This window comes from Homarus americanus, unplaced genomic scaffold, assembly GCF_018991925.1.
Source record: "Homarus americanus isolate GMGI-L3 unplaced genomic scaffold, GMGI_Hamer_2.0 scaffold59013, whole genome shotgun sequence".
In the NCBI taxonomy this organism is placed as follows: Eukaryota; Metazoa; Arthropoda; class Malacostraca; order Decapoda; family Nephropidae; genus Homarus; species Homarus americanus.
In genome coordinates, this window is record NW_024739286.1 from 249809 (window position 1) to 273878 (window position 24070).

A 24070-nucleotide genomic window follows, 5' to 3' on the forward strand; every position below is an offset into this window, starting at 1 on the left:
TCCCTCAACAACACCACCTGCCTCCCTCAACAACACCACCTGATTACCTCAACAACACCACCTGCCTCCCCTCAACAACACCACCTGCCTCCCTCAAAACAACACCACCTGCCTCCCTCAACAACACCCACCTGCACTCCTCAACAGCACCACCCTGTCCTCAACCTTTACACCTGCCTCCAACAACACCACCTGCCTCCCTCAACAACACCACCTGCCTCCCTCAACAACACCACCTGCCTCCCTCAACAATACCACCTGATTACCTCAACAACACCACCTGATTACCTCACAGCTTGGCGACTTTGGTAGAATTCTCACCAGTTTAATTACGATCGATGATAAAACCAAGTAATGTTATAATGTATTACTGGGCATCAACAACTATGGTCTTAAAACATGTAGACTAACTTAGATCATACACAAGACACCAACAAATAATAAGAATCAATCTCTGGCCACAGAGTAGTAATATAAGTCATTCTTATCTTTCTAAAAACTAAAATTAATTATCAAATACTGAATGTCACTACTGTTGCAATTTCTTAACTTATCATTCTGTCGCCCCCCCCAAAAAAGTGTTAGACGATAAAGGTTTAGTGATGAAAGAGACGATAAAGTTCACGGCACTTAGTTCACCATGACGGGAGGTACAGTACAGTACACGGCTCATCGTCCACCAGCAGAGGGGGAGCTGATGTATAGTGCAGGGGCTACCACTACATCATCACGACAACCACCACTATCTATACCATCACGACAACCACCACTATCTATACCATCACCACAACCACCACTATCTACACCATCACCACAACTATACGCAACACCACCACTATTTACACCATCATCACCACTCTTACACAACACAACACAGTTCCCCAGCATCAGGTTCTCAAGAAGGGTGTTCATGGGCTCCACCTAGTGCTTGCCTCCCTCCAACCTCATCCATCTCTCACCCAGACCATATCTACGATATCAACCATAATGGCAACTACCGTCATCAACCACAATGGCAGCTACCATCATCAACCACTAAAAACATAATGACTTAATTCGCCTCTGATTCACAACTCAGCCCAGACTAAAACAAATATCGTGTTGATGAAATCCAGGAAAACTATTATGAATTCAGGCTACGTTTGTTTTATTAACTGTGTAATTACTGCAAGGTGAAGCTTCTATACCCCCGCCTGTCAACCTTCATATTAAACCACTCATCACCCACCACCAGTCACTTCACCTGGGCCAAGTGGGTTTTTGTTTTAATTACTCTCGTCTAATTCCCCCAATCATCATTATCTGAGAGTAATTATAATCGGTTAATGTTTATCAATTTGTCTCTCAATCTGTCTAAATTAGGTCAAGGGGCGAGTTTTTAAGTCGTTTATCAAAGACCTCGATTTTTTCTTCTATATTTTCCAGCACAACATTTTCACACGGAGACACAACTCACTATACACACAAAATTTACGTATTGAATTTTAAATCGCATTAGTCTACACTTACATGACCAAGAGTTGCAACATGACTGCAACATCTCATTAACATGCTGACTGGAGTACACTTGTGGGCCTATTATGGTTTTGCACAACACTAATTATTAATATACTGGGCGTCTGATTTAACAGCAAACAAAACTGAACACTGCTCCCGTTATCAACTGTCTGACGTGTAACATCAATCTCTCTCTCTCTCTCTCTCTCTCTCTCTCTCTCTCTCTCAGCCACAACACCTAGGTAAGGGTCCGCAAGGTGAATCTCAATCAGCCTGGAGATATAAGAATACACCTTCCATCTGACTCACTGAAACCTTGACACAAACATGACGACTAAACGGTGCCTAAGACATGCTACGACTCTACCGGAACAAGACTAATTTCTTAATCCCGGTAAGAGGCACAACACAGGGGGACACAAGGTGGAAGGTGTAGGGGGGGTGGGTGAATCACTCCAGTAAACATTTATAATATCATTGTTGAGATTCATATTAAGTGTTTTAAAAGTAATTCTATTTTATATACATATGAGTTATACGACTAAAAGGTTTATACATTAATAGTTGACAACCACTCAAGAATGTCTCCCCGACTCCACAAATTCCACTAAACTTTATTTTTCTACAGTCTTGGTCTATCAGATTTTCGGCCGAAATTTTACGCTAAACTTTGTTCTCAAGTCTTGTCCGACAGTATCCTAGTAACTACTTGCACAATTTTTGAGGAATTTTATGTGTAGAAACAACATTGATGACGTGTGGAGCGAGAACAATTTTAACCTACGAATTATACTTTTTTTAAGAGTATTTCAACACTTTACACCTCAAGGTTTGGGAGATTTTTGTATCTGATTGCTAATAAAAAAATTAATCTATATTTGATTTAATTCTTTATTCTGTTTCTGATAGCAGGTTCAAACATCTCGGCGTTGTGTTCAGGAGGCAGGGCGAGGCAGTAGTTGGTGGTTCAGCCCCTACTGCTGAACCTTAGTGATGCTCATGTCATGTTACACTGTTCACAAGACCTCGTTCGTGTGGTACCCAAGGAGGTCTATCAAACCGTGCGGTCTGCGCCCTAAGCCATAGTTCATAGTTCACTGAACCTCGAGGAGAAGCTTCCTCTACCCTTGAATCCCTCAAGGCGGAGGAGGCACTTACCCCTCCCTCCACTGGGTGTGTGCCTGGGGTAAGATAATGAGCGAATCTTTGAGAAGTCAGCCCCTGGGCAGATCACTAACCTCACAGTTTATTTTGTGTGCACATCCTGGCAATTTACTGCACCACAAATACTGTTAACAATGTGTTTGTCTGTATAAAGATCTGTTTTATAAATACCCAGTGATATTCAGTACACTCAAAATAATGTATCAAAACAAAGGAATGATTTTTTTTTACAACAGAACTTTTTTTTTAGAAACAACAAAGCAAATCCCGGTGTTCCTTCTGGACCACCATGAACCTTTAACGTCGTATGATCATCTGTTTGGTGGCACCTGTCTCCCTCTACACCTGAATGATGGCCACAGCTCCTCAGATATCCTACATGAAGCTGTAGTTACTATACGACACTATTACTATTACTATACACAAGACATGGCGAGGATTCTTATACGTCTGATTACTGTATTTATATTGTGTCAGTCATAATACACATATGCTTGATCACATTTACCATCTACACGTTCATCCTCACAGTATCTATCACCCTCCACAACTACCCCACCACCCACACCATAACACACCTGAGTGCTACAATTATTCACAGAGTATTTCCTCTACATTGTATTTACTATGAACTAGATTATATTCATGATATCTAAAAAATTTAATATAAATGTACTTATCAGGTGTTTTTTTTCCAGAGAGCCACGACTTTAGAAAGGCTTAGTTATGTTCAATACGTATTTCTTATTTTCCACTTCTATAATAGTGACCCACACCAACAACACTAGCCTCCAGTCTACACCTTCCTACTGCACCAACAGCTACCCTGACCATCTACACCTCAGTACAACACCCCTCTACACCACCTACAACATGATACAACCACCTTACATTACACACCACACAACTAAACCACCCATCACACAACTCACTCTACCACACACACACACACACAGCTCTCCCTTACATAAAGCCACATCTTCACACGCCACCACCCATCCCTGAGGCCCACCACACATCACCTTTATAAAGCAACACAATGGTTAAATGCCACTTCAGATTAATGGCTCAAATAAATAACTCGACCAACCAACAACAACACGCCAGGTGCAAGGAACTTTACCACCGCATCTTCTACCTTTATATCCCCTCTACTATCCGGGCTCCGTTTAGTTAACCAATACTCTCACTTTTCCTTACCTGACTAAAAATGACTTCCGCGGGTGAGGGAATCCTTTCTAAATGAGGTGGGGGGAGGGTTAAGACATCCAATGATCTATTCTTGGTAAATTTTTAAGTCAACGAACGACCCGGGAATTAACTTAACAATGAGAGACAGTCATAAGCCAGAGGTATTCGTATGCCCTTCAGAGATAAACAATCATCCCTCCCCCCAATCTTCCTCAAGGCCGTAGTGTTGACGAGGGATACAGGAACACTGATAACAATCTACTGAGAAAAAAAAAAGTAATAAATAACAAAAAAATTTAACGTATTATTACACCTAATAATAACATACATACTTACACTAACCATCATCTCATAATAATTACACAACCACGATTTATAACACAATTACATTCGTTAAGTCATTCATAACTTATTTAGAAACAATTTATAAATACAGGTACAGTTAGATACAGATACACACACAGGAACAGGTTTAGTTAGACACACAGGTTAGGTACAGGTATAGTTACACACAGGTATAGTACAGGTAGAGGAATATCAATACTAATATATCCTTAACTGCACACAGAGAGAGAGAAGTACTCACCGGATCTTGCTACATGAACACCCAGTACCTACCTGTAGAAGACAATGTTCAAATTAATATACAAAACAATATATAATACTAACAGAGATGAACAGGCAGGTTAATATAAACAATGCATAGTTTCAAGGGGTCATATCAAGAGAGTCAAAGTACGATACTATTTTGGATTACCTGTCTGTGTGTGTGTGTGTGTGTGTGTGTGTGTGTGTGTGTGTGTGAAAACGTTTATAGTGTTTATTTATATTCAATGTGACGCCAAATTAAACAAGTAAAAAAAAAAAATTAGGTATGTTAGGAAAATGTATATTATATATGTATATTTCTCTCTCCAGTATACCTAAATATGTATACAAATTTAAGCTCAGGAGTTTAAATTGACATGGGACACTTACTCCATACACACAAACATTATAAAAAATCTAATTTGCACACACAAGATAAGCAAAAAAAAACAAAAGAGCATAGCGTAAAAGGATCTGAGTGTAAGTTTGTATAGTCAGGTGGGTGGAAGTGTGGTACGTGAGGGACACCACACAAGAGGACATAATTGCCCAGAGTAGAGTATTGGAGGAGAAATTTTACGAGGGGCAGCAATAAGCAAGAGATCTGAAGGTGATAAGGGGAATAGTGTGTGTGTGTGTGTGTGTGTGTGTGTGTGTGTGTGTGTGAACCATATCAATCTACCTATCTAATTTAGGTCTGTCTGTCTGTCTGCCTGTCTGTCTGCCTGTCTGTCTGTCAATATACAATAGTTAACAGGGGAAATATTGTATCACATACTATGAGGTCTCGATGCTCATACATACGAATACAGTATATATCGACTGAACAAGACCCCCCCCCACCAGCTGTGGATGGTGGTTGTGGTGGAAGTGGTTCTGGTGGTAGTGGTTGTGATGGTAGTAGTGATAGTACCGGTGGTGGTGGTATTGGTAGTAAAGACTGAGTCCTGTAAGTGTACCATTAAAAACGACGTCAACAAAAACTATTACTAGCGCCCGGCGTTCCACTTCATCCTACGTCCAACGAATGTTCGCCAGACCCTTCCTAGACTCTTCACCCGCCAGCCTGACTGATTCGTTTCTAGGTAACTCCGCCCGCCCGCCCACCAGAACACAACCCTTGCCACCCATCACAACACAATCCTTGCCACCCATCACAACACGACCCTTGTCACCCATCACCCATCACAGCACAACCCTTGCCGCCTATCACAACACAACTCTTGCCACCCATCACAACACAACCCTTGTCACCCATCACCCCCATCACAACACCCTTGCCACCCATCACAACACGACCCTTGCCACCCATCACAACACGACCCTTGTCACCCATCTGCACCCTTGTCACCCATCACTTGACCCTTACCCATCACAACACGACCCTTGCCACCCATCACAACACAACCCTTGCCACCCATCACAACACGACCCCTGCCACCCATCACAACACAACCCCTGCCACCCATCACAACACAACCCCTGCCACCCATCACAACACACACCCAGGCCCCATCGCTTACAAACATAACCAAACATTCACTTTATTTCCATCAACTGAAGAGTAACCCTCCTAACCTAACCTAATCTAACCTAACCTAATCTAATCTAACCTAACCTAACCTAACCTAACCTAACCTGACTTAATATTCCAAGAGATAGATGGATTTAATCAGAATGTTAGGTCATTGTGGTTTGACAAGATTAATCTAAGTAAAAATGGGAGCTGATTCCCCCATAAATCAGCCTTTACTTTATTCCAAAACAAGCTATAAAATTATTCTGTCTATCTTTGTTTGGTCTGGCAAGATAGATTGCTTGCTATACCAAAGTTACAGTTGGTCGTGCCGATGCCATACTCGCCTACCGTGTTCCCAAACCACTGGACCAGACAGGACGTAGCCTTATAAAATTGGGTGTGAGTTCACTGCATAGTGTAAAAAACAACCTATACTGTGTGATCCAGTACCCTTTAAGCATCATCAGAACTTCCAAATAGAGTCAAACAGATTTTGTCCAAATATGACCAAAATTTGGCCCCAAATTGTCAAATTAGCCATTTTGTCGTAGCTGGGATCAATAACATTGCTATTTTTGAAACCTTCGCCCTCTTTTACATAGAGAAGGCCTGTCAAACCACTCACCAAAAATTCTGATTTAAAGCCGTTTACCTCTTAGACTGTAACCTAAATCCCCTAGCAGCGTTGGGATGGCTGATCTTCATAAGAAATAAGCTGGGGTGTCAAATATTCAGGTGATCCCCTTTGTCTACCCAAGAGTATCGGAAGACCTGAATGCTAATCGATTAGTTAACCAGTGGAATTGGCGAGTTGTTTTATCTTCCGGGGTTATTCCTTGACACAGCTCATTAACTCAGGGTGTGGTTGTTGTGTTTGGTGACAGCTTCTACATCTTAAATAAATATTATTCCGCCTAGCTGGCCTTAATACCGTCCATCCTTGAAGGCGAGGCCCCACCATTGTTACATATGTGACACCCTTCATCTTGCCGCCCACCACACCGCCCACAATGCGATCTGCCACTCAGCACACAATTCACACGGCAACATTCCACCGCCCATCTTGACACACACACACACACACACACACACACACACACTGTGCCATCCAGCAACCACAAGACGCACACAGCTGGTGCGATACTGTGAGAGATAACATAACATGGTCTCACGTGCTACAATTACCATCAAGGTGCGCCTGTCTCTGTGTACACACGTACAGTTGGCTCCACTCCCGCGTTTGCCACTTCGCGTTGCCATCCCTCTCTCTCCCTGAGGTGTGAACCCCGAACTCTTGAAGTGTTAATTCCAGGCATTCGCTAATAAGCGGGAAGGTGAGGGGTAGGTGTTGGGGTAGGTGTCTTTATGTGTGGGGGGGGGGGTGAGACGGGGTATTGGGGGTGAAGACCGAAAGCGTATATCAGTTGGGAGAGTTGACAGTGCAGGATAACGCTTGACAATACCGACGGAGTTTCCTGTGGTGAGTGTAATCGTCTAGCGCTGACCAGATGAAAGTAATAAGTTACAATAGGACGAGAGGAGGATGGATTCATGTTCTATGTAAGGTGTTCCTTTGTAAAAGAGGACATTTATGACCAAATGGATTATGGATCTGTTTAAATCTATATCTTGTAGATGCAGCGAAGCTTTGTTTAACACCTCGACTACGAGATGGAACTTCCCCAGCTGAATAAAATCGTCTGGCGGGAGCCAGAATAAAATAGTAAAAAGACATCGTAGTGAAGGGATTAGTTATTAATCCAAACAACCAGCAACTGGGCACCACGTATTTATTGTAATACAACTTGATGTGAAGAAAAATAGTTCAGCTGGCAGCAGTCCGGTATAGAATCAGCAAACTACATAGTTCAGTTGTGCCAAACAGTGAAGTTAAATAGGTAAAAAAAATAAAAAATTAAGACATTATTATTATCATCACCAAATGTGTATTTATGGTGCAGCTATGACGAGAATACAAATACAGGTGATGTAACCAGGGTGTGGGAGTCTTAGCTACTCGTTCACATTATTAAGTGTTAGTTACAATAAATGTTCTTTTCTACACATTTTGAGTGTTTTAATTGTTGCACATTATACTACTTCTCTACTACACGGTGCCACAGATCGAGAGGCTGTTCTCCACCATGGCGTTTTCACAAGTCTGTATATGAATGTATATACGGACACGTGGACAGCATCTCTAGGTCACCTTTCATCAGATGGGAAGAATTAAAATAATGAGTTACTTTGGGAAAATCCAATATGTGAAGGACAAGCCAGCTGAGATACCACGTCCCAGCTGAGGCGCCCTGTAACCACTCCCAGCCCCACCCCCTTACCTCTCACACTACTCCCCTCTTTCTCATCTGTCCCTTCCCCTACTTCCCCTTACCTCTCACACTACTCCCCTCTTTCTCATCTGTCCCTTCCCCTACTTCACCGCCTTCCCCACGCCTCGACAGTCTTGATGATATAGCCAACACTAGCACAGGCAACTTGGTAGATATCGTAGAGAAGTGAGAGCAGTGTCACACCTCCCTGACCCCTAGTGGCACGCACTCACAACATCCGATAACTCGATACACAAGCAGGACGTACAACACAAGGAATGGGTGGATCCATACACTAGCAGGCTCTCCTCCACACATGGCCACAACATCCACTCTTGACACCCGGCAGTGCCACTTTCAACTTCCCCCAACAAGGCGCTCTAAGGCTCACTCACGATACATAACTTCTTCCTTTTCCTGACTTTTTTCCTAGGTGTACGTGTGATCGGCAGGAATGGGGGGAGGGGGGGTTGTGTGTACGCCTGTTTGTGTGAGTGTGTGTGTGTGTGTGTGTGTGTGTGTGTGGGACGTGGGTAGAGCCAGGTGTGTGCAGGAGGTGGCATGATAAGGTGGGAGTCAGTGACCACAATGAGCGGGGTACTGCAGGTGTCTCCCACAGCCTCAACACTCCCACGTGACGCAGGCGGATATAAGGCAGCAACTCTCCCTACCGCCCTCAGACGCCCGTCGCTGTGGTCGCCTTCTCACCATCGTTATAGAAAGGTGATGCTTGTTGCTGGCGTGGACTCCTGTGCGTTGTGTCTTTCCTCTGTAACTTAACTTTAAAATAACATCAAAGGCAATTTGAATCAAAACATGTTACTAACTTTAATGACTGGATATATTTTTATTCGACTGTAAAATAGTTTTTATACGGTGTGTGTGTGTGTGTGTGTGTAATATATGCATGCACACACACACACACACACACATAATATATATATATATATATATATATATATATATATATATATATATATATATATATATATATATATATATATATATATATATATATATATATATTATTATTAGTATTATTATTATTATTAAATTAAAATTTTCGTGTGTCAGAGTTGGTCAGTGGTCGCTGGAGTGATGTACAAGTTGGCGGTAGTGTTGGCGGTGTTGGCGGGGGCGTGGGCAGAGTGCCCCTCAGGCGGGGCCATCAGTCCCTGCACGTGCAAGGAGGTGATGCCCGGCCGCACCATGGAGTGTAGCGCCATCACCAGCTCCAGCCAGCTGCAGAAAGTCTTCTCGGTAAGGTGATCATCTTCCTAGACTCACATGTTGATAGTTGTATGGACGGTGGCTCCAGGTCCAGTGACAGGTGGCTACAAGTCCCGTGACAGGTGGCTCCAGGTCCAGTGAAAGGTGGCTCCAGGTCCAGTGAAAGGTGGCCACAGGTCACGTGACAGGTGGCTACAGGTTCCGTGAAAGGTGGCTCCAGGTCCAGTGACAGGTGGCTACAGGTTCCGTGAAAGGTGGCTCCAGGTCCAGTGACAGGTGGCTACAGGTCACGTGACAGGTGGCTACAGGTCACGTGACAGGTGGCTACAGGTCCAGTGACAGGTGGCTACAGGTCCAGTGAAAGGTGGCTACAGGTAACGTGACAGGTGGCTACAGGTCAGGTGACAAGGTGGACTACAGGTCCGTGACACGGTGACAGGTGGCTCTCCAGGTCCAGTGACAGGTGGGTACAGGTCACGTGACAGGTGGCTACAGGTCACGTGACAGGTGGCTACAGGTCCAGTGACAGGTGGCTACAGGTCCAGTGAAAGGTGGCTACAGGTAACGTGACAGGTGGCTACAGGTCAGGAGACAGGTGACTACAGGTCACGTGACAGGTGGCTACAGGTAACGTGACAGGTGGCTCCAGGTCCAGTGAACGGTGGTTACAGGTCACGTGACAGGTGGCTACAGGTCACGTGACAGGTGGCTACAGGTCCCGTGACAGATAGCTACAGGTCCCGTGACAGATAGCTACAGGACCCGTGACAGATAGCTACAAGTCCCGTGACAGATGGCTACAGGTCACGTTACAAGTGGCTACATGTCACGTGACAGGTGGCTAAAGGTTACGTGACAGGTGGCTACAGGTGGCGGCATTATTCTTTATGAGCAATACCAGTCATTGCAGCTTAAATCCTTGGTCAACAGTAACTTCCAATAATCTTCATCATCTACTTTTTTCTTGTTCTTAGTTAAAAGTCACGTAAGATCCATCAACGCCCACCACCACCCACTAGATGATCACTAACGGCATAAATAATTAATTGAGGCCATTATTATATCGCTAAATTCACTGTATTATACACATTACCAAGTTCTGTGGTCATAACAGATCTTTTAAACTACTATCAACATCCACTACAAGTTCACTATAGTTGTATGTTTTGTTTTATTTTCCAGACCGATATGCCCAGTCCGGACTTCCAGTTCTTCCAGATTGTAAAGTTAAGCGGACGGTGCAGCCTGGAGAAGATCCCGGCCAATGTCTTCGGTACCACCACCTTCCTGTACGTTACCTTCGGCCAGACTGATGTGGTCACTGTCGACCCTAAAGCGTGGGAAGGTGAGGAGCTGGTACTGCCACCTACTACCTCACACCAGTATTGCCACCTACTACCTCACACCAGTACTGTCACCTACTACCTCACACCAGTACTGTCACCTACTACCTCACACCAGTACTGTCACCTACTACCTCACACCAGTACTGCCACCTACTACCTCACACCAGTACTGTCACCTACTACCTCACACCAGTACTGCCACCTACTACCTCACACCAGTACTGTCACCTACTACCTCACACCAGTACTGTCACCTACTACCTCACACCAGTACTGCCACCTACTACCTCACACCAGTACTGTCGCCTACTACCTCACACCAGTACTGCCACCTACTACCTCACACCAGTACTGTCACCTACTACCTCACACCAGTACTACCACCTACTACCTCACACCAGTACTGCCACCTACTACCTCACACCAGTACTACCAGACAATAAACAAACCACTACTTGTGTCTAAACAGTGAACAAGTCTCCTGTTCATCAGAGACGTTGAACAGTGTTGTAACAGCTTCACTGAACTTCATTAAAATTAACTGATTTTCTACTCACGACTTAAAGACAATGGTATATAACCATTTAATTGTATTTACCTTATGACCATCTACTCACAGGCCAATCGACTTCTGAGCTCAGGTCATCGTTTAAAGATCATTCCTTAACTCTGTCTGGGAGAGTTTCATCATAATTACTTTACTCTTCCCTTGTCTGACTAAATTCATACCCAGAGCATCACTTCCTCCCTCGTCTCTACTCTTACATATTCTAGTTCCTCTAATCACCCACTGTTATCATTCTCTCCTCGTCTAATCTACTTCCTCCCTCACACAGGTAATGAGGACACTATGTTGGAGCTGACATTCGCCGACGCCAACAAGATGACGTCATACCCCTTCGAGTCCCTGGGCGACATGCATGCCCTCTACAAGTTCTTCCTCTCCAACACCCAGATCGACACTATCACCCACTTTGGCCCTGCCCCCAACCTCACGATGGTAAGTGTCATTTGAGCTTCTTCATCTCAGAAAATTCCCTGTTTACATGTGCAGACGACACATCCTACATGTTTACACCTCAAAGAATCATCTACATGTCTGACACGTGAAGATCTTCCCCTAAAATATTTACATCAAATGATACCAGGTACAGTACACGTACCGAGGCCACCTCCTCCACCCTCTACACTGCTTATACCGCCGACTTCGTCTAGTACATCATAAATACATTAACTTCCGTCTTTAGAAGAATTTACACTTAGTATGTGACTACTTCAACCATGTATCATTAGAAATGGTGCAGTTGCTTTCAATTACATAAAAATAACATCACTTTCACATTTCGTAAATGTGTTTCCAAAAATATCTCCTCCTCCTCCTCCTCCTCAACCTGATGTGCCTTCTCAACTTATCTCATAATTTGACAATTCCATCACCACACCCCGAGTTACCTATCTAGGACCCCAGTATTCCTCTCCCCGTCTACCTGGTCCACCTTTGACTCATTTAGGGTGTTTGTACACAGGTGAGCGTCACAGGTAGCCAGGTCACCACCATCGAGTCCGGCGCATTCGAGGATCTGGGTCGCCTCACCCGCCTCGACCTCCACGACAACCCCCTCACCTCCATCGAGGACGGCTGGTTCTCCTCCTCCACCTCTGAGTAAGCCACACCATTCATTATGTGTCTGTCACTATGTTTTTTTTTAGTGCTGTTCCAAAGTTCATCGTGTTTTTAACCCCCAACTTTTATTTAGTAAAATTTAAAAAAAATTACAACAATTCTTACTTAAACTAATTACTAGAGATAATACAAGTGAACACAATTTAATATCATATAACTGTGTCAGTCTGATGTCATATACAAGAACACTTTATTGACGTCTTGACAATCCACACCAAAGAAACTGAAAGGTATTCGTCACCAACATGACCAAGGCTTCCCTCACCTTCTTGCCCGATCCTTGATCATTATACAATAACATTCACAGTATAACGTAATAAGTATAACGTTCAGACAGACATTTTATAATTTTATTTCTTGTTCGATCTGCTGCGGCAAATTCCTTAACCATGTAATATTAGATCACTAGTAATTTTTGTCTTGTGCGTGTGGCCTCCGCTGCCTCCTTCGCACTGTGTCCTGCAGGAAGGTCAGATGGACCCCAGTTCTAACTAACCTACTTAACCATAAGTCTGTGAATTTATTAGCAATGAAACCCTTAAGAAATGAGGCCCACTGAGATTGGATTCAAGGCCGAAGGTTAGGTTATGTTGTTATGTTATGTTAATTGTTATGTAAAATATTATGTTAAATGTTATATGTTATGTTATATGTTATGATATATGTTATGTTATGTTATATGTGGTAGGTTAGGTTAGGAGGGGCTGCTAGCACTACCGGTAGTGTACAACAGATCCAGTCCTGTGGTCTTTCTTCTTTCCCACAACACGTATACTATATGCATTTTAAACCAATTGTAAACACGTATGACAATATTACTTAATATCTTTCTATCTATCTATCATATCACTTCATCCTCACCACCTCCATCACCACCACGACCCACCTCCATCACCACCACCACCACGACCCATCTCCAGCACCACCACCACCACGACCCACCTCCATCTCCACCACCACCACGACCCATCTCCAGCAACAGGACGATTCTTGTCTAGTCTCTCACTGTCCTCATCACTGACCCGTTCCCTCTTTATTTCTGTTATTGTGACGCCTATAGGACATTCAGTCTCCTTCAAATAAATATTCTTCCCTCTATTAATCTTTCTCTTGGCTCCCCTTATTATATTTCTCTCAACACCATAAACATGCTTGTGTTCACTTCCAATTCCTTCCTTCCCCTAAGGATATCATCCCATCCTTTTTCCTCCAGTGGGTATCCTACCCCCTCCCCCCCCCCTTCTCTTCTCTCCGGGTTACCTTCCCAGACAGGGTTGGTGGCGTGGGTGGTGGCGTGGGTGGTGTTGGAGAGAAGGTCAGCAGGTGTGCCCGGGCCTACCAATTACCTGTGTGGGCAAGTGCTGCTTACCTTAGTGTGTACCTGGTGGTGGCTGCCTGGCACAGTCCCGTTGTGGTTATAATGACAACGTTATGCCGCCACCACCACCCACTATAAAACACCTTGAATTACCGGATCTCTTTTTTTTAGTGAACAATTAGAGAAAAAAAGGAAATAACAGAATCGTGGGATTATTTTTATTATTGTATGACCTTTGGGGGTGATGGAGGAGGGTCGGTGTGTCGTGCCAGCACCCTGCAACACGGGATAAAACTCTCCTAACAAAAGGTTCTCACTGTCTCCCTCACTGACAGGGGAAAAAGAAAAATATCTACCCCAGAGTTAACACAAGTTCTTACAATTACACTGAATAAAATCTACAGACGACAAACGCAAGTAAAATGAAAATATTAAATAAATACTAAACGCTAATGTATGTATCAAATTATCGTAAATATATATACTTGCATGAAAAGGAAAGACATTTAAATTTATAAGATATTCGTTTTATTGGTGGTTTTCAGCGAGACGATCCCCAGCTTGAGGTGAGAGTTGACGTCATGAATATATATACTTGCATGAAAAGGAAAGACATTTAAATTTATAAGATATTCGTTTTATTGGTGGTTTTTAGCGAGACGATCCCCAGCTTGAGGTGAGAGTTGACGTCATGATAATATTTACATTGAAGGAATCGAGAAAAATCTTACTAACTAAATGGATAAATTGGAGGATTTATAAAGCCACTGTCTCATGCTCCTCCGCTTCATACTCTTCTGCCTTCTGTCTCCATCTTCCACTTCCTCATCCTCTTCCTCCTCCCTATCGCCATTTCATTCCCTTCTTCATTTTATCTCTTTACCTACTCACTCTTCTTTACCTCTTCCTTCATCTACCCATTCCCCTCCTATTCATCACCCAATTCTTCCTTCCTACTGTTCACTATTGCATACTCCTCTCCCTCCTGCATCTTGTTCCCCTTAATCATCCCCTACCCATTCACCTACCTCCTCCTCTCACCTATTCACCTCCCCTCCATCCCTCGCCTACCCATTCTTCTCCCCCCTCACCCTTCACCTACCCATTCTTCCCCCCTCACCCTTCACCTACCCATTTCTCCCCCCTCTTCCACCACAAAAACTACTTACATTTTTTACCCAAACATTTCCACACGTGACGTCATTACCTCCCTCACGTGAGAGAATCTGGATATTGAGGCACGGAGATGACCGACCTTCTCCTGCGGCCAATAGGGGGAGTTGGAAGAGAAAGAGGGGGAAGGAGGGGAAGAAAGATGGAGGAGAGGGGAAAGGGGAGAGGAATGGTGGGTAAGAGGAGGGAAAGAAGACAAAAAAAGAGGAAAGGAACCTCTCCCTCCATCCCACCCTACCCACAAAAGGCGTAGTTGTCCTGGGGAGGAAAAATATGACTTGTGTTTCACCGTTAACTTGGGGACCTTCAGTGTTACGTGAAAACTGGATTCTAAATTGACGACACACGGAAGAGAAGACCGAGGGGCGATCAGGTCTATCACTGTCATCACGGACGGACACATTCGTCTTTCGGTCGTCGTGGTGGTAAGGAGAAAACAGGTGTGGAGGGGCATCAATAGGCAGGAGACAGCTGGGGACGGGTTCAAGAGACAGAGGAGGAAAGCAAAGAGACGGGGTGGAGTATTGCCGAAGTGAACTGTACGTTTGTGTTCCTCGTGCTTACAGGTGATGGGCGTTACATTAATCTTCTACTCCTACAGGTCTTGGGACATATACCTGGACGGGTGTGACATCAGCGAGATCAGCCCAGGGGCGTTCTCCGGCACCCTCCCGTCCGGCGTCTTCCTCCAGAACAACAAATTCACCAGCATCCCTGAGGTGAGCTCCTGACCACACACACAGAGAGAGAGAGAGAGAGAGAGAGAGAGAGAGAGAGAGAGAGAGAGAGAGACTCACGAACACCCCTGCCAAAAATATTATTATCCCGCACTATTTCTTCACTGACAAGTTCAATACAAAACGTCACTAATATCACACCAGCAGCTGTTTCTTGTTGTATCAGGGGGGAAAAGGTCAAGGTTCCTGGTGGGTTATTCTCCCTGGCCTGAAGTATCACACCTTGTAATACTATTTATTTCACTTTGGTTATGGTGTCCCGTGGCCAACCAGCTAATGGGGCTGTTTAGTGGTCAATCACCTTAGTTTGTTAATAGGTGCAATACTTTCCCCTAGATAAGTTACAGAGGAAAGATCTTGACTCAATTACATATAAATTAAAGTTGATGAATGAATCTCCAAGCTCAGAGGCACACTTGCTAACATCCTGAAGACACACATACATACACACACACACACACACACTAACTGACAGACCCAAACACGTGTTTAGAGTTAACTGACAGGTAGGCAAGCAGAGTGGTACACAGACATGACAGATTTACAGGCATGACAGGGTTTTGCACACACACACACACACACACACACACACACACAGGCTGCAACTCTATTAATAAACCGTTTATTATTATTTATTATTATTATTATTATTACACACGCTTTTCATATTCAGTCTTCCTCATTTTCTTCCTTTCTTTTCCAATTACCACCTCTGCTTCTCCTTCTCCTCCCACCTCTCCTCCTATTCCTAGCTCTCCTCTTCCTCTTTCCTCCCTTCCCCCACCTACATATAAATCTCCAGTCTTCGTTATCTCCCTCTTCCTCCTCCGCATAAAGAAGAGGGAAGGGAACCCTACAGTGTGCTAACACCTCCAGTAGGGGTGAGCAGCAGGAGGGGTGGGCAGCAGGAGGTGGTGGGCAGCAGGAGGTGGTGGGCAACAGGAGGTGGTGGGCAGCAGGAGGTGTGTGGAGCAGGTGGGCAGCAGGAGGAGGTGGTGGGCAGCAGGAGGTGGTGGGCAGCAGGAGGTGGGCAGCAGCAGGAGGGGTGGTGCAAGCAGCAGGAGGTGAGCAGCAGCAAGAGGTGGGCAGCATGGGAGCAAGGTGGGCAGATTAGCAGGAGGTGGTGGGCAGCAGGTGGTGGTGGACAGCAGGAGGGGTGGGCAAGAGAGGAGGTACGCCAAAACTGCAATTAACACACACAACGTCGTCTTGACCTTACCCTGACCTCTCGCCATCCTCCCTATAAAACAAACTAACCTCCCTCCCTCCCTCCCTCCCTCGCACTGGAAATCCCTGGCATTTCAGATACCAGCAACAGCGTCGAGTTACCTCACTCCACCCACACAATAGTCACGAACATTTAACAGAGAGATATAAATGTATAATATATAAACACAAGTAATATTGCTGTTCTCACCTTTCCCATCTACAAGGAGACTTACTAAGATAGGATCAGGTTGCAAAAAAGGGCTGAATCAAGACGATTTACTCGACGAGACTTGTTACAAGGAGGGACTTACAGTTATTGCAACGAACGAGTTGAAAATTATTGCACAGAGAGGAATGGGACAATCACTAACAGCGGGGAGTGACTAAGTTGCAAGGATTGAGTCAAAACATTTTACTGAAACAAGGCAAAGACTCGGTACAAGGGGTGGAATAACTGGCTGGTGTTGCAGGGACCCAACCAACTTGTTGAAGACAGTTGCATGACACACACCGTCCACGCCCGAGTCTAAATCTAAAGACACTTAAAAAATAATAATAACTTTCCCCTGGGGGTATAGTCACTAGTCATATGTTTCACCATGTTAGTCTCGCCTGCCCCGACACGTACAGATTAAATGACTCTCTCTCGTAATATCATCATTTATCAGATACTACACTTCCTTTTAGATAATCTTGGCCATTCGTCTACACCTTCACAAACCAAACAAAAGTTAGACAATTTCTTCAACAAAGTTCAAAGTTCCTCCGCTTTCCACCCGCCGCGACATGGACTAAAAAAAGGTGTGTGTGTGTGTGTGTGTGTAATAATAATAATATTAACGGTTTATTGAAGTTCTGCAGCCCGAAGGCTGAAAATATACATTGACATAAATGACTTATTACATACATTGGTGTGTGTGTGTGTGTGTGTGTGTGTGTGTGTGTGTGTGTGTGTGTGTTTGTTTTAAAAGTTACCCTTGACCCTTCTACCCTTACCTCACCCCTTTCCTTCGTCTTGTTCCCTTTAAAAACACTTTTTCACTTACCCCCACCTCCGCCTACTCCTCTCTCCCCTCTTACTCCTTCTCTCCCACTCCCCTCCTACTCCCTCCTCCCCTCCTACCTCTCCCCCCTCCCCCTCCTCCATTGCAGTCCTTGGGTGAGACAACAATTACTCCCAACGAGCAAGACGTGCAGCACCTCGGGCGTGGGCGGGGAAAAAGGACACCACGCCCCCTCCCTCACGCACACCTCCTCGTTCACGCCCACATCACGCCTGCACTCGCTCACACAGGTATACACCTACGCCCACACGTTGACACTTGTACCTGTGTGTCTACATTTACACACACACACACACACACACACACACACGTTAAAGTTAACATTCATAAGAACATAAGAAAATAAGGAGTCTGCAATAGGCCGGTTGGTCTGTACATGGCAGCTCCTGTCGAGAGTTACTACCACTCTCTATCATCCATGAATCTATCTAGCCTCCCTTTGAAACTTTCCAGCGTTCCAGCACTTACTACAAAGTTGCTAAGCTTGTTCCACTCGTCCACCACCCTATTTGTAAACCAGTTCCTTCCTATCTCCCTCCTAAACCTTAACTTATCCAACTTGAATCCGTTGTTCCGAGTCCTATCCTGCTCGGATATTATAAGAACTTTATCTATATCACCTTTATTGATTTCTTTCACCCACTTGAATACTTCTATCATATCTCCCCGCACTCTTCGTCTTTCTAGGGAATGCAAGATTAGTTTCTTTAACCTATCCTGATATGGAAGGTTTCTAAGTCCCGGAATAATTTTCGTCATTCTTCGCTGCACCGACTCTAGTGAATTGATATCCATTCTATAACAAGGGCACCAGAACTGAACCGCATTATCGAGGTGCGGCCTGACTAGCGCAAGATACAGTTGCAATAAGACCTCTGCACTCTTATTACTTACACTTCTAGATATAAAACCCAACACTCTGTTTGCCTTATTTCGAACATTAACGCACTGTTTTCTAGGCCGTAGGTCCGGGCTTACAAGTACCCCTAGGTCTCTTTCACAAGTCGACTTCTCTAGGTTGATGTTGTTAAGGCTGTACACATTGACAGTATTTGTTCTTCCAATATTAAGTACGCTGCACTTGCTGGTGTTGAATTTCATTTGCCATTTTTCAGACCACCCCTGCAGTTTATTTAGATCCTCCTGTAATGCATTTGCATCCTGCCCTGAATTAATTTGCCGCCCTGGTGTCATCCGCATTCCCACTGCTATCTATCCCAGTATCGTTTATGTAGATTATGAACAAGAGTGGGCCTAGTACTGACCCCTGGGGAACCCCACTGGTTACACGGCCCCACTCAGATTTAACACCATCTACGCTGACCCTCTGCGTTCTATCGATGAGCCATGATTTTATCCAATTTAAAACTTTCCCCTCGATACCATGAGCCTTAATTTTTCTCAGAAGCCTCTGATGCGGTACTCTGTCAAATGCTTTGCTAAAGTCTAAGTAAATAACATCGTAATTTTCGTCATTATCTACTACCTCGAAGACTTTCCTAAAAAACGTTAGCAGATTTGTTAGACAAGATTTTCCCTTTGTAAACCCATGTTGAGAGTCGTAGATTAATTTGCTTTTCTCTAAATGCGATCGAGCTTTCATCTACTCCTACATGTATTCACCCTTACCTACATATATACATCCGCACCTACATGTATACACCCACGCCTACATATATACATCCGCACCTACATGTATACACCTTTACCTACATGTATACATCCGCACCTACATGTATACACCCACGCCTACATATATACATCCGCACCTACATGTATACACTTTTACCTACATGTATACATCCGCACCTACATGTATACACCCACACCTACATGTATATACTGTATATCAACACCTACAAGACTTAAGAAATTACATGTTATTTTTTTTACATTCCCAAATTCCTAGTACCGTGTAAGTAGTGCAAGGACGTGGCGAGCATTTAGCGATAAAGGTCGGACATCCGGAGTGAAAAAGAAGGAAACGTGCGAGACGAAACGAATAATGGAACACAATGGATAGACAGACTAGAAAAGAAGATGAAAAATAAAAGAAAAAATTGTAAAATCAAGACTGAGGCAAAAGGAAAAAGAGTGTAATAACTGATGAGGAAAATAATGTAACTGACACAATATTCGACACCAGAAAGAATACTAAGGAAAAATTTATGTCGAATAGAGTGAAGTAACAAGTCAACACCCCACTCACTAGTCACTACGTCTCGATGGAAGGCAAAATCTCTTTCTCTCACTATAAAAAACCCCCACTAATTAAGTCTCCTGTCGGACGTGCCCAGCCAGCCTCTTTCTCACGCCGAGGATCCAGAGACCGTCCCAACTGCCACAAGAACCTCATTGTACAGGAGAGAGAGAGAGAGAGAGGAAAAACACTGCGAGGTTGTTGAGTGACTCCCGCGGCGTCACAACACCCGCAGTAAATCTCGGGAACAAGAAGATAAAACCCCAGTGTAGATGATCCTCACCTCCGCCAGCTGGAGTGAAGGCCTCAGCATTATATGGCACCTGATCTCTCTCCTTTATAAGACGTCAGCATTATATGGCACCTGATCTCTCTCCCTTATAAGACGTTAGCATTATATGGCACCTGATCTGTCTCCCTTATAAGACGTCAGCATTATATGGCACCTGATCTGTCTCCCTTATAAGACGTCAGCATTATATGGCACCTGATCTCTCTCCCTTATAAGACGTTAGCATTATATGGCACCTGATCTCTCTCCTTTATAAGACGTCAGCATTATATGGCACCTGATCTCTCTCCCTTATAAGACGTTAGCATTATATGGCACCTGATCTGTCTCCCTTATAAGACGTCAGCATTATATGGCACCTGATCTGTCTCCCTTATAAGACGTCAGCATTATATGGCACCTGATCTCTCTCCCTTATAAGACGTTAGCATTATATGGCACCTGATCTCTCTCCCTTATAAGACGTCAGCATTATATGGCACCTGATCTCTCTCCCTTATAAGACGTCAGCATTATATGGCACCTGATCTCTCTCCCTTACAAGACGTCAGCATTATATGGCATCTGATCCCTTCCACTTGTAGCTCCTAGTAAGAGATAATGATCCCTAGTATCCCAGGCCATAAACACGTGACCCCTTGTTCGTAAATCTACTGGGTATGGTTGATCAAAAAACAATTGACGTCGTTGACGCTATAAGGTACAAGGCGCTGTGAGGTGATGTACTTAATCATTATATTAGACCAGTGTTGCAGAAGATGATGTTGTGGGTTAATTGATGGTTAAAGTACAAGACAACGCTGATTACTAGTTCACAGTAACACACCCTTGAGCCCGGCATCACGGAGACAATATTGAAGCAGATAGTAGCCGCCATGTTTTTTTTTTTTTTCATGGTTTATTTAATTTAGCTGAACATTTTTTCGGGGAGGGGGAGGGTAGCCTGACAAATCAAAACTCAAGTGAAATTCTAATGAGTTAACGTTGAAAAAGTGCCTTTCATTTAGGCTTAAAAAAAGTGAACAATGTAGCGGCCAAATATCAAATGTTAAACATACTGTACACCAGCGACTGGTAGACCATTGTAATCCCCGATCAAGTCTAAAGGACACCACTTAAATAAATCCTAAAGAAGGAGTTGCCTCTGAAACAATACTGGCTACCACAAAACCCAGCTGAAGTGGATGATTACCTCGTACCACCTGCCTGCACCACCTGGCCAGCCAGCCTTCTACAAGACATATATGGTAACCGTTATTAGCAAGCCAACGGTAGTATCACGATACAGTAAGCTAAGGGTTTGTCTGCATGACTGGTGGCTGAGAGAGCGCATCCCCTGCACCACGCATTATTCTGTACAGCACCAACTATATTAGTAACTCTTCGACCTGGTTAGGTTAAATGAACACACACGTTCTTAAATCATTCAGCTTAAATTCCTAATACACTCAGGGTTTTTAATTTGGCCACATCTGCTATAAAATCACTGATCTGGTAAATTACCAAACTATGAGCTACAATATATTTTTCCAGCAGCTGCTAGTCATATACTGTCGTCACCTGACTGTCGCATCAACACACAACGAGAACAAAGCTATTTAGTCCAAAACACGAGCTCTAAGGCAGAAGGAAGCAAACATACGGCTGCCGTGGCTTCCATATGTGTGTGTATTAGGTCGAGAGTAACCCGAGTTAACATCACACACAGGTAAATTACGCAGTGCTGCTTACTACCGAGAGAGACGCCAGATTGCTACACATCGGTTGTGACACCCGGTGTGTACTTGGAGACTCAACAACAAGGATGTTTTAGTAAGCCATAGTTGTACGGCGGCGGGGAAACTTGAGCAAAAGCCGCAGGAACCTTAACAAAGACGTGCAACCATTGTGTACAACGTGCTGGCGATGACTCCTGGTAAAAGCTCAAGATCTTCGTCCCGCGGCAGACACACAGCAACATTTCCTTGCCTACACCAACGTCATGAACACGACAACATGATTAAACCGACAAAGAAAAAAATGATGCAGGTATTTACAGAAGCCACGAACAGTTGAATGTTCGTTATATTCGATACTCGACGTAGAACAAAGAAACTCATCAGGTAGTTTTTATTTGTGTGTTAAAACTCCGTCTTCTGAACCATCAAGGTTAACCCGCGAAAGATTCTTCACTCGGTGACCATTAAAGAATCTTCATGCTGAAGAAGGGCAGTTTTTGCTGCCATGAATGAGTCAAGATTTCTACATATACCGCCAAGTTCTCACCGCTGCCAAATTTTCTAGTTGCTTCCGTTTCCTTGTTTCCGCGGCCTTATTCTTTCTTTTGTTTTGCCTGGTGCAGGGCCACGCCCCCTGCCCCCTGACACACGCGCCCTCTCACGCCGCCAGCGCCAACCTCCTCCATGTTAAGAAAAAAAAACTGACTCCCTTTTGCTTCCTGGAATTAGGAAGCTGAACACCTGCCACAGGTGCCCAGAACTGTGATTTATATATTGTTGGTTTATGTCGTCTAAGAAAATAATCTAAAAAGACAGAGGAGATGAAGATGACTGCGTTAAAAAAATAACAATATAATTGGCACAATTTTGCCATTAGAGGATCAGATGACTCAGTGAACGTTAATTTGGCCAATGAAGGTGTTCACGCTGTAACGAGTATGCTCAAGGCTGCTTAGATACAAATAACACATTATGACCTTCCTCGAGCTTCACCATTCCTTATAGAAGACGTAAAGCATAACTGGGAAGTGTATTTATTATTCTACCCACTACACACCCACCCCCTCACCCTTCACCCTAAAACACCCGCTTCTCTCTTACTCTAGAACACACACCCTTGCCCTGTTAACGTTACTACGCATCGTAATGATCACATGACCTACAAAGAGTTTTAAGACGCCTCCCTCCTCTTGCAGGCGACCTTCCGCCCACTGGTGGAGAACATGGAGAAGCGGGCTGAGGCCGGAGAGCTGTCCCACTACGTCGACTTGGAAGGCAACCCTCTGGTGTGTGACTGTGACATCAAGTGGATCGCCACCTCGGAGACCCTCCTGCCCTTCGTCAGGAACGCCGTCTGCACCAACGGCGACGTAGATGGCACCAACATCGCTGACCTCCCAGCAGACTTCTTCGCCAGCTGCTAGGTCAAGATGGCGCCAGTATCACAGCTGACTTCCCTCAGCTTGATCAACATGACCTCACACTTCAGTGAAGGGCATTTACGTTCGGCCCATCTCCACCTAACTCACTGATCACTGGCTGGGAGCGCTGCACTGTGTTATACATGAAGCCACCTCAGTACTCTTCACTTATAACTCATTTTTTCCTTTCAAACACACTACAAAATTTAATTGTCTCAAAAACTATGTTAAAGTCGTAAACACTAAACATACACCAAGGCCAGTACCTTACACACCTCTGGCTGATCTACCACGACTATAGGACCTTCCAGACTACCTTGGAGCGAATAAATCCTTCTATAACACCGTATTCGTGTACCTTTTAATATATACCACATACCTTTTAAACT

The 24070-nt window shown here is 44.2% G+C and overlaps 1 protein-coding gene across 1 annotated transcript; it reads left to right on the forward strand.

Annotated features, from left to right (window-relative positions):
* Positions 1-8862: 8862 nt before the first annotated feature.
* LOC121874458 (oplophorus-luciferin 2-monooxygenase non-catalytic subunit-like) lies at positions 8863-24030 on the forward strand. Its single transcript, XM_042378573.1, has 7 exons — positions 8863-9012; positions 9364-9549; positions 10702-10864; positions 11702-11865; positions 12392-12528; positions 15642-15759; positions 23457-24030. Exons 1-7 carry the CDS (start codon positions 8878-8880, stop codon positions 23682-23684), a joined length of 1131 nt encoding a protein of 376 aa, XP_042234507.1. The 5' UTR covers positions 8863-8877; the 3' UTR covers positions 23685-24030.
* The last annotated feature ends 40 nt before the right edge of the window (positions 24031-24070 follow it).